This window comes from Sceloporus undulatus, chromosome 3 (genome assembly GCF_019175285.1).
Source record: "Sceloporus undulatus isolate JIND9_A2432 ecotype Alabama chromosome 3, SceUnd_v1.1, whole genome shotgun sequence".
NCBI classification, from domain to species: Eukaryota; Metazoa; Chordata; class Lepidosauria; order Squamata; family Phrynosomatidae; genus Sceloporus; species Sceloporus undulatus.
This window is the reverse complement of record NC_056524.1, coordinates 30,825,424-30,837,561: the sequence shown is the minus strand read 5'-3', so window position 1 is coordinate 30,837,561 and position 12,138 is coordinate 30,825,424. Positions and strand designations below refer to the sequence as shown.

At 37.5% G+C, this 12,138-nt stretch overlaps 1 protein-coding gene across 6 annotated transcripts in view; it reads right to left on the bottom strand.

The window, feature by feature from the left end:
• Positions 1-12,138, bottom strand: part of CDK8 (cyclin dependent kinase 8) — an 82,177-nt gene that overhangs the window by 42,184 nt on the left and 27,855 nt on the right. For 3 of the 6 annotated variants that reach the window (XM_042458674.1, XM_042458672.1, XM_042458673.1), the window contains exons 2-4: positions 10,133-10,208; positions 7,594-7,704; positions 4,766-4,906 (exon numbers count right to left, since the gene is read on the bottom strand). In XM_042458674.1, coding sequence (XP_042314608.1) covers positions 4,766-4,906; positions 7,594-7,704; positions 10,133-10,208 — 328 coding nt within the window. Of the gene's footprint in view, positions 1-4,765; positions 4,907-6,932; positions 7,548-7,593; positions 7,705-10,132; positions 10,209-12,138 lie in introns of those variants that run through there. The other 3 variants (XM_042458676.1, XM_042458678.1, XM_042458677.1) reach the window with 3 other exon arrangements.

The following is a 12,138-nucleotide window of genomic DNA, read 5'->3' as shown; positions in this document are numbered from 1 at the left end:
CAGTTGGTGGGAAGCATGAGATTGATGGTACAGTTTCACTCAAGTCCTCTGGTAAATTTCCTTTAGCCAACTGTTTGACCATTGTTTGGGGGAAAGTGTTGCATGAAAGCCTTTGAACTGATCTGCTATGGCTTCTTCTTGCAGTCATAAAGATATCCACAAATATAAATGAGTATCAGACCATTATAAAGTTGTTCTTTACTCTCTTAAGTCTCCTCCAAACAAAGAGTTTTCCCTCTCTTTACAAAATGTGGGCTAATTCCAAAGCATATTAAAATTTCCTTTTGTCAGTAGCCCTATTTTGACTACCCAATCAATATAGTTCGGACCACAAGTTCACTATTAGCACATATGATCATGATAATGATGAATGACAATGGGATATGTGACTCATAAGTTAATTTCTACATACTGGAAAACTGAGAGTGAGAAAGTGTTTTTTGTAAGGCTAGCTGAATGTGTTCATGGTTCAGAATTACCTGAGGTTCTTTTGTCTCTCAAACTAAAGTGATTTGATTGAGTTAAGCATATTTGTGAACAAGCTCTAATCATAAACTATTCACCTAGCACCTTTAAAAAGAATGTAAGAGCATGTTGTCATGAGAATGATACAGTAGACTAAAATAAATTGTATGCTTGCACACATGATGCACTGTACTTGGAACAGAATGAAATAATAATAAAACAACAAGAAGAAAAATCTAAACTGGATATAACCAAATAAAAAGCTAAGTTGGAAAGGAAAGAGTTATTTTAAAAAGTGGTTAGTTAGGCACTCCACAGGGTACTGATAACCCAATGTAAATAGGAAATTCTGAACACAATGGCATACATTCAATTGTTAATCCCAAATAGAGTAGATCCAATGAATCTACTCTACACAAGTATTAATTTAGGAAATTCTCATTGATTCCATGGATCTACTTCAATTGGAACTAACAAATGAATTTATGATATTAATGGATAACACTTCCCTTCCCACTCCAGTGTGCTTATAGAAAAAAGAAAAACCTACAGTTTAGAAATGCTGTCCCAAGGCATGCACAAATGTATGTATTTTCTGCCTAAACAGGTAGTCCAGAGACAAATGCTCAGGAGAACCCACAGCTTCTCTGTAATATTTTTCTAATTTGAAAACAATTTAGAAGTTGAGTTATTCAATCTATTCATACAATTTAAGGCAACACAGAATATTAAAATCAGCATATAGTATAGCATGCAGAACTGTCACTTTCATATGGGATTATGGTTCACAGGAAATAGGTCACATGTATTCACTCAGCAATTACATTTCACAGGACTAAGCAAATGCTATGGAAAAGTATTTTTCTCATGTCAGACTAATGCTTCAATTTCAATAAACATAAATAAATCAAAGAACTAGTTTCTGGTCAGCTCATCTGAAAAAATAGGGCTAAGCTTTGTCTCAAAAAGCAGCTTGAATATTTGGGCTGTTAACTATCTGCAGACATACATTCTAGGAAAATTAATTTTTCCTCCGTATTAAAGTAGAGCTTCTTCAAAAAGGATTCAAAAAGCCTAAATACACAAAAGACTGAACAGTTTAGATTAATAGTGTAAAAACTAATATTATTTTACAACAAAAAATTGAATCCTCTGCTGGGCAGCAGATAGGAACAACAGGAGCAGGACTGGGGCTTCAAGAAAAGAATCTCATGGTCCCTAGACTGGCTATTCCTACTCTGAAGTGAGAACAGCAGATGGTGATTGAACAAACTGAACATATATAGCTGAAATAAGACTTAACAATGAATAGATCCTAGGCTTCAGGTGCTTTGTGAAGGAATTTCCACAAATGTATGGTCTCCTAGCAATGGGTGACATCTGTACTCATTCTTTTACATCAACTGTCTAACACTTTAGATTTCTGAATCCACCCTACAGCTGCAGTTGAACCAGTCTAACAACTATATTCACTTCTGAGACCAAAATGAGATCAAAATTGTGTAAGATACTACACAAAATTCCTTCCTATCATTCATTAGGTCATGGTTAAGAAATCAGCCCCCTTCTCTGGCTAACAGGTACATAGCTGCTTATGAATGCTTCCTTATTCAAAGAGCTTTACACTTGCTTCATCAAACAGACATAAGAGAATGTACTTCATAATGGGGCAGGAGAGGTGAAAGAGGTAAGTACAAGCATGAAAACAAAAATGGCTAATCAGAATAGCTACAGTAACTTTTCTACAATAACTGGGTGTGCCATTGATGTTAGTACAGTACTGTAATTCAATCCTACTGCTGGAAAGGAGATGGTTTCTGGCTAATCTTTACAAATCATGTATTAACAAACGCATCTTAACTGCAAGTTCAGATCCAGAGCAGGAGGGATCCAGAATCTGTTTTCAGTAGGCAGTAGCGCTCACTCTCAAAATATACACTAACACACATATTTATTGTATTCATATTAAATTCTAAGCTACTGACCTGATGTAAAGATAGCATAACTAAGTCTTGCAAGCCATCTTACAAGCTTGGCATATATCACAGCTACAGCTACTTTAGCTACTTGCTACTAAGCATATGAATGTAGTAAACCAACGTTCTCAAAAAAGCTGCTCTTTCTCTTAATCCAATCTTTGCCATATGCAAGGTGATATTTCGATAAGCTGACTTTACCAACTTATTTCATAACAGTCCAGCATCCTTTTGTAGAAACTGTTGCTAATCACAGATTATAGTCAAAACTTGCCTACTAAGCTCTATTCAGTATAAAGGCATTATAGACTGATTCCCCCTTGTCCAAAATACTTAGGACCAAAGGTGTTTTGGATTTTAGATTTTTTTTTTTTTTTTTAAAAACTGGAACACCTGTTTTTGCATATGAGTACAAAATGAGATATCTTAGAGATGGGATACACTGAACCATGAGAAAGCAAAGGTTTCTATCTCAGCCACCCATGAAAAATATTTTGGTTAAGGAATATTTCAGATTTCAGAGTTCCAGATAAGGGCAACTCAACCTGTACTAAATTTACCCTACTCTTTAGCCACCCAGTTTGGACTTTTTGTTTGAAACTTGACCATACTTTCATTGGTTAATTAACCTGTTTTTGGACAATTACATAAACAAAAAAAATCACTTTCATGTAAGTAGCACTCTCCTTTCTATTCTGCTTGAACACTGAAGGTGAAAACAATGGCTCTGCATGTATAGTAAAATAACAACAACAACAACAACAACAATAATAATAATGTAGACTTGAGTTTGAAACTGATGTGCCAACAGTTCAAAGAACAGTGTGTCAAAATAGCACATTGAGTTATTTCATGTTCATATGAGTTCATTCAAACTGTCAACAAATCTGATTTATGATTTATTTTAATTTTAAATGCTCTTCTGCTGTTCTAAGCACTCAAAACAACTTATAAGCTGAGAAGCCAAACACATAACGCTGAACCTCAATTAGAGCAGATCCATGGAATAAATGGGATTTATGTAAGTGCTAACTTACCATTTAGCCACAGAATGAATGGATCTACTCTATTTGCAATTCACAATTACATTTAGGCCATAGGATCTAAAGCAGGTTCAGTGCTAAGATACAGAGAAGGAAACACACAAATCTTGTGATCTATGGAAACGTTCCACAAATGGGTACTGCTCCTATAGCTGGATTGGATTGAATGTATATAGTCCAACTGTTTACTCCAAAACATGCCTGAATATTTTAGTCCAGCAAAAAATTAACATTTGCTGTCACTGAGCAAACCAAGGCAGGACAAATAGACTATGATGAAGTGTGTTTTCAAGGACTATTATCCTAGATGAAAATCTGAAACATTTTAGTTGCTGTTTTGGAAATTCTGACTCAAATGTATTACAATACAAAGGGAAACTAGAACCTCATTGGCAATACCAGCTACTCCATAAATTTTATATGCTATAAATTATGTGTTGTAGCACTATTTTAGAAATGATAAAATCTTTTAATTATATTACAGCAGCTGTCCCCCACCCCTACAACCATTAAACCAGGGCTTCATTGCCATTCTTATACTGCAAATAAAGTTTGATGGATACAAGCCTGGCCCTTTATTCACACTGCAGGAGCTATGTTCTGGGTGGCTTTCATAGAGCATTATACAAATAGATTGATGTGGGTCTATGAAAGACCATTGGGAATGAGCAGAAGCCTGATCTTTAGAAGCTAAAAGTCAAGTGTCAGGGATAGTTATTCTATTAGGGGTGCCAGATGAAATACAGGACAGAGTTCCTGTATGTTTCATAGTTGTGTAGCTGCTGTTTGTCACACAATCCTTAAAGGTAGAATTTTACCTAGAAATTCTAATCTCTATCAAGCTCTCTTTGTAAATTTGTAAGACTGACCTTACAAACCAGTACTGATGATAGCAATGGTATAGAAATATATTTAATCTGCTCCAGCTAGTTAATGTGTTCTTTAACAGCTTGCATATAAAATAAAACTTCTTAGATTGCAAACAAATATTACTTATGGGACTGAGACAGACAACTATGCATTCATGATTAACTTTCTCCTACTGTGCCTTGTGCTATTTTATTAAACAGTGTAACAACAGCTATTGGGAAGTGTCATTTCCCTCACCAAATAACTGAAAAATTTCATGCAAAACAAAGGATTTATTTACTTAATCTGTAATGCCAAGTCAACATTAAAAGGAAGCCATTAGTACCTCAGTTATGTAATATCCTGTTTGAAACACCACCTCTGGACATAAACCTTAGACCTATTTCTAATCCCCACTGTAGATCTACTTACCAAATCCCTGTGTAACACCCAGTTAGCATGTAGGTAATGAATACCATCTAGGATCTGATATAATAGAGATTTCACCATTCCCCGAGGTAATTGAACTGGCTTCTTGTTTGCCTTAGAAGCTCTGTGAAACTTTATTATGTGCTGAAAAACAGAAACGCAAACACTCATAATAAGCATGGGTGCTAATATTTTGATATAATGCATCATGCAAACTATATTCTCTGAATTCATTAGCCAGCATGGCATTTCTAGGGATTTAAATAAGGCTTATGTTACTCTATTACAACAATTAACTATCTACCTCTTTATAGCTTTGGTGGGTTTTTCGGGCTAGGTACCTTTTCATTAGGTATTGTATTCAAACTCAGTACTCCAGTATTTCTTCATTTTTTACATTCCTATTGTCTTTTTCTCTTAAGGTTAATTTATCCTTTAATATACCACAAGGTACCAATATCTACCATTACCATCTGCTTCCTACTAGAGCTATGAAATATGGTTGCAGTTAAACTGGAGAAGAGGAAGGTAATAGTGCACACATAGTTTGACTTCTCCATTCACACTTTTACTCACAATTAACCACAGAAAACAAAGAACTACGCCAGAAAGGTGTGTGTGTGTACACACACACACATACATATGCTTGGCCCCTTTCTCCTTTGGTCCGCTGGGCGCAACAGTGTGAAGGCTGCGCCCAGCGGACCAAACCAGGAAGGAGCTCCGAAATGGAGCTCCTTCCTGCTCCGCGCTAAGGGCGCACTAAGTGTCCTGGCGCGGAGCAAGGACGTCACGTCCTCATGGCGGCGGCCATGTGGAACGGCCGCCGCCATTTTGTGCGTGCAGAGCGCGCACTAGGGTTAGGGGAGTACGGAAGCACCGCCCCTTTCTAACCCTAGTACGCACTCCGCGTGTACTTTCTAGCCCGTCTGTAATGGGCCTTTAGGAGCTGCAGGTGAGAAGGTCCTGTGGGAAACCGCAGCCAGCCTAGTCTTCCTTGCCTGCAGTAGGTTTTTCCCAGAGGACCAAAGTGTGTAGAGTGGATTGTATGGAGGAAGGCAAATACGCTTGGCCTAGACCATGTAGGACTTTAAAGGTTATTACCAACACCTTATACTGTGTCCAGGAACTAATTGGCAGCCAATGCAAAGATTTCAAGACTGGTGTTATGTGGTTGCCTTTATACCTTCTGGCGACTAGTCTGGCTGCCATATTTTGAATCATTTGAAGTTTCCAAATTAGGTACAAGAGTAGCCCCATGTAGAGCGCATTATAGAAGTCAAGTCAAGAGGTTACCAGCGCGTGTACCACTGTTTCTAGGTCCCCCGGCTCCAAGAAGGGTGATTATGGTCACTATTAATCAGAGATCACACACTTTTGCACAATTTCAGACACAGGATATAGTATGTATTGTAAGAGCCAATACGTCCTACTATAGTCCGTTGACACTCAAAATTTTATGCTGGACCATAAGATTTCTATTTTTCATGTTCCTACTACTGTAAAAACAAAGTAAGAAAGATGAGATTGAATAGTGTCTTTTAACAGACTTCACTTTCCTCAAGGCCTTTGTGAGGCAAGACACATGCTAAACATCCAGTGATAACATCAGACTACTATCTTTCTGTTTTGCTGCAATGTACAAATGTGGACTGAGATATATAATGTACAAGCCAGGAACTAGGTAAAATCAAGCTCCATAAGGCATTATGTCAGTGCCCTCAGTGGCTAAGCCAATGGTAAGAGAGGTGTAAAAGGAATAACAGCTACATTTGTGGAGTTTGCTTGCAATCTACTTTCAGGAAGGAAAATATGGGGTCCTGCCTCCACAACTTCTCTTAGAGGTCAAGCAGATGGGAGAGGAAAAGCGGCCCAAAGCTGCTTCTTCCAAGAGCGGGCCAAGACCCTGATGATTGCACCACCCGCTCCCAAGGCGCCATATGGCCTCAAGATGCGCTTTTTTTGTTTGTTTGTTTTACTGTCCCCCCCCCCCCTTCATGTGCACTGTCATAGGAACACATTGCTGGGGGACTGCCTCATATGTCTGAGAATCAGGTGACCTGAGGTTTTTTTTTCCTTCTTCTTGTTCTTAATTTTTTAAAACTGTGTTGAGATCATTTGGTGAGATCTAGACTGGTCATTACTGAAAAGACGGTCTCCTTTTGCTTACAAAAGCAATGAGATCCAGCAAAGGCTCTCCAGTGAAGTAAGAAACAGGGACTCTTGACACTTCACCCTTCCTCACCACTTCTTCTATAGAGTTTCCTGCTTTGGAGGTTTTTAAACAGAGAGTGGATGGCTGTCTGTCTTCCGGCATGGCAAGGGACTGGACTGGATGGTCCTTGAGGTTTCTTCCAATTCTATGATTCTATGACTCTACTCCAGTTAATTCCTCAATTTTTCAGAAGGCACATGGGGCAGAAGAGAGAAGGACCAATTAGCAAAAATCACCTTCATGCTCCCTTTCTCCAACTCAAGCAGAATTCTGCTCAACAGATTTCTGGACCCAACCCACCGATAAAGTTTAAAATATAAATGTTTTAATACATTATTCATTCAAGGGGGATTGATTTTAACAGGGCAGATTTTCACAAAGAAAATGCCAAGTTTGAAGCACACATGTGAAGCTGCCCTAAATCAAAGACAAATGTGTATTTCAAAGAATGAAGAGTAAAAGAACACTGTGTAACACAGAGAAAGGGATAGGAGTCATCTGAGTCATTCTCTTTCATTGCAATGGATCTCAGAGATGAACACTGTTGCAGCACCACTTCATCTTTTTCTAACCAATACCCATAACTGATTACCCAATAACAAAAAGATTTCCTTACCCAGAGGTCATGTTCCGCATAATCAAAGAGAAGCCACACTTTTCTGTCTGCATGAGACAGAAACACTTTTTGCAGAGAAATTACATTTGGATGCTTGAGCTCACGCAGCAGCTATAAAAAAAACATCAATGAAAAAGGTGTCCATGCAAGTGAGAAATTAAACATGACACTTTTTTATAATTTTAAGTCCTATAAATAAAATTGTTTCTCAGAATTCATCTTTGAAGCTTTTAATCCTCAGGAAAAAAAAGGCACATGGGATTCGTTTTGATTAAGGAATGGCTTATGTCTTAAACCAGACTATAACTAGGTCAAATGCAGGTGCATTATTAGGCTACAAAAGGCATGACTAAGTTTACATGGTTATTGTGAAAGTAAGCTCCACAATAAAATGAGTTCCACAATAAAAACTGAACTTTACAGTATGTATCACGTAGACTGCTGTTTATATAGGTAAACAAAAAAAATTGTCACTTCCTGGGCTATGTCATTTCTTTAAAGACAATGACTAAAGTTGGGGCACTGCCTCATAAATCTGACCAGTTGCACAGCATCTCACACTCGAGTAAAAGACATATTGTGAGAATTGAATTCAGACACTTTTCTACTTAATATGTTACATGGAAAGTATAAAATCTTTGCAAATTGTTTTCTATACCACAAGCCATTTTTACTGTTTCCAAGTTTGTTTGTTTTTTGCTTATTATTACCACATGTACCCTCACATCAAAAACATTATTTTGGACTTAAAAGAAAGTATACTAGTTTGGAGGCTGTGACTTAGCCTGAATAAGGAAAAAACATGGTTAACATGCATTTTAGAATCCCCTTTAAAATTTAATCTTGACAGGCAATATTGATTTCTTTAAGCCCATCTTTTAAGGTAAATTGAATAGCTCTGGTTGCCTTTTAAACTGATCTTGGAAAAGGATCACTTGCAAGGGTTACAAAGGACATGGCATAATTACTACAAGGCCAATATCACATGAAATTTTTCTTCTTTACTGAAAGCTGCACAAAGATGTAAATTACTTTGAATTTTGACATATGTTGTAAGAGGAGGAAGCATATATGTTTAACATTAAATAATTCTTGGTGCTTAGACTAAGGGCAAAGCTACACGTTACAGAAATCTGGAAACAAAATCTCATTTACAATTCTTTCAAAGAGCAGCCACATGGCAGAATGGTGGCTGATGGAGAAAGACTGGTGTTTAACTCTGGCCCTGCACTATTTCTCTTATGAAAATCCTTTATTTTTATTTTATTTTTATTTTATTTTTTTTGGCTATTTCCTCTGGTAACAACACATAGGAATAAAGACATGCCCATTTTTCATTGCTACAGAAAAGAATGACTTTCCAGAATGGTGGGTAATTCACAGTGGGAGAACTGCACAAGTTTTGGGGGGAACAGTAATTCCTTTCTGCCAATGTCCTCATCCACTCACAGCTTTTTATCTCAAAAATAATTAGAGACAGGATGCCCAGCACAGCATGTGGATGCCAAACAGAAATGTGATAAAGTTACTGTAACAATGAAATTTTAATCCTTGAATATACATAGTAAGTTGGGGGAATTTCCAACTTCTTTTGCTTACATTTAACTTTACTAAGGGCCGAAACAGATGGCCTTTTAAAGCCCACTTCTGGGCATCTTGGGAGTGCAGTGTTTATATGCCTCACACTCCAAAGACATCTGGAAGCCAGGCGACTGCCCCAACATGGGCAGCTAAGATGCTCCAGCAATGCAGTGTTTATATACTGCCCGCCCTTGGAGCGTCTTGAAGGTGGCCTGGGGCTGTGGCAGGGCTGAGAAAGGTGGCTCTTTCTTAGCCTTTCGCTCCTATTTGGCTCAGGTTCAAAGCGTGTATTTGCTGCAGCCCCAATCCGTCTTTGGTAGGGGTGGCTTCAAGCTCGGGGCTGTCTGTTCCAGCCCTAAACCAAAATGAAACAGTTGGTTAAAACAAATCTGCCATCTGCTTAAGCTTTCCATTTCACAATTAAGTGTCTCATGACAGATATCAAAATTTTAAATTCTGAATCTTGTTTCATGCTTAATGCGCTTACTTTGGAAATCTCATTTTAAGGCCCAAATACGAACTACTATAGTTCTTAACACTCACCATTATGACTTTTTACTACAGTCAGCCCTTCATATCCACAGATTCTTTATTCATGGATTTAACCATCCATGGCTTGAAAATATTCAAAAAAGAAGCACACTCCAGAGAGTAAACCCTGATTTGTTATTATATATAAGGCACACCATTTTACTATGCCACTGTATATAATGGGATTTAAGCATCCAGATTTTGGTATCCATGGTGGGGTCCTGGAACCAAACCCCAGCAGATATCAAGGGCCCAGTGTACTTTTGAGATAAAGACAGTTACTGTTATAATTTGTTTCAACCAAGAGGTTATTCACCTGGCCAATATTTGGCCAGGTGTTTTTCTTTATGGAAGATAAAGTGTGCATCCAAAATTGAAGTTATAATAATTTTACTGTAAGGATTAGTTTAATATTAAAGCTACTTACTGCTATTTCTCTGCATGCAGACATAGAAATCCCAGTACCTTCTATTTGCTTTAAAGCATAATCTTTATCATCTTTCCTGTGAAACAAGAAAAGACATCAAATATTGCATTAATTCAAAAATATATCTAAGTGCACTGTTTACAATTGCACAGATAATTAAATGTATGGAGTAAGATGGATACCAGGCATACATAGGAGAATATATTTGTTTTGTAAATAGCTATTGTTGAACCTATATCCAAGTCTTATTCCACTGAGTAAAGTACTGTATATACTCATGTATAAGTCTAGAATTTTAGGTTAAAAAATTGACCCCAAAAACCTGAGTTAACTTATCCATGGGTCCATGTAAGTACTGTACTTTAATGTTTTAACTCTCTCTCTCTCTCTACACACACACACACACACACACACACACACACACACACCATCCCCTGATGAAAGGCAAGAGTATAATCTGTCCTGGAAGCACTGACCCCCATTACTCTCTCATCCATTCAGCCGTAAGAGTGAGCACAAATAGTTATGGCTATTGTGATTTTGTATGTTCGTTGACATTGTTTTCCTTTGCTCCACCCTTTAGGTCCTATGTTGCATGCCCCTAGGTTTTACCCTCGACTTATCCACGGGCCAAACCAAAATCCATAATCCCCCCCCCCCCCCCCTTGTTCTCAACATATACATGAGGTTGACTTATATTGGAGTATATACGTTACAACTCTTGAACAGCACATTTGTTAAACATCTTATCTGTTCATCAACATAGAAATACAGAAAGAAATCAATGTTTTCCTTATAAAGCATGTGTAGGAACCACACAACCCACACCTAAGCATCTCTGTAGCTCTTGGGTTTCTCCTGATTGTTAAAAAAAAGTAAAAATGTGCTTCTCTTTTAAAGTAAGACCCCTACACACAGACATACAAACAAAACAAAAAACAAAAGGAAAGTTACAAAACCAGAAGTGGTTTTCCAGTCATTTCTGCTAATAAGATGGGCTGGCGTAGACTCTGGAAGTTCCAAGATGCTGAAAGTTTGCTTCTGAAGGAGCTGAGCCACACCAGTATATATGTGTGTGTGTGTGTGTGTGTGTGTGTGTGTATAAAATATTCGCAACATGTTTCTAAAGTGCACAGTGATCAAGTCCTTGACAAATCATATACTCATTTAAAAAATTCAAACAAATTATGGTACATTTGTTTATTAACTCAAAGCTTGATGTATTCTAAATAAAAATAAAAGTGTATAGTTCAGGTGCAGCTTATCTTAACGGGAGTGTTTTCCTGCTCAGGTTCTGAGATCTTCAGGGATGGTGCTTCTCTTGGTTTCATTACCCTCACAGGTTTATATGGTGCAAGCAGGGGAGTGATACTTTTCAGTGGCTCTCTCAGGCTCTGGAATTCTCTTGACAGAGAAGCTAAATTGGCAATTGACTGGATTAATGGCTTTTAATAATGGCTGTACTGCCTACCCTTTGCTTTTTAATGAATATATTTTAAAATAGCTTTTAACTCTATAGTTTAGCTATATATTAATTTTTGTATGATGCCAGTTGATGACAACAATCTTTCAGTGATGTGAATTTTTATGTATGTATATATACATTTTAATTTTTGTCAGCTATCTTGAGTCCCAGGGCTGGGGAAAAAGTGAGGTACCATCATTATCACTGCCTCTTAACACACAATCTGTACACACTAAATAAATCTACACCCCTTTGCAACTGAAACAAACCGCAAAAGACTGTATCATACTCATACTTTTCTTAAAGCTAGAATATATACAGTATTATACATCATAAAAATTGAAAGCAGGTTCATTAGCAGTTGTGCGTGTGCATGTGCGTGTGTAAATAAAGTTTCTGCTGAAGTAGAATACTGCAGATTAGATTCAAAGAACTGGCTTACATACATTACCCTAATGTTCAAGAACTTATGGCACACTAAAGGAAACCTGTTATTTTCTATTGTAGAACATGACACAAGAGAAGCTATACAGTAAACTTG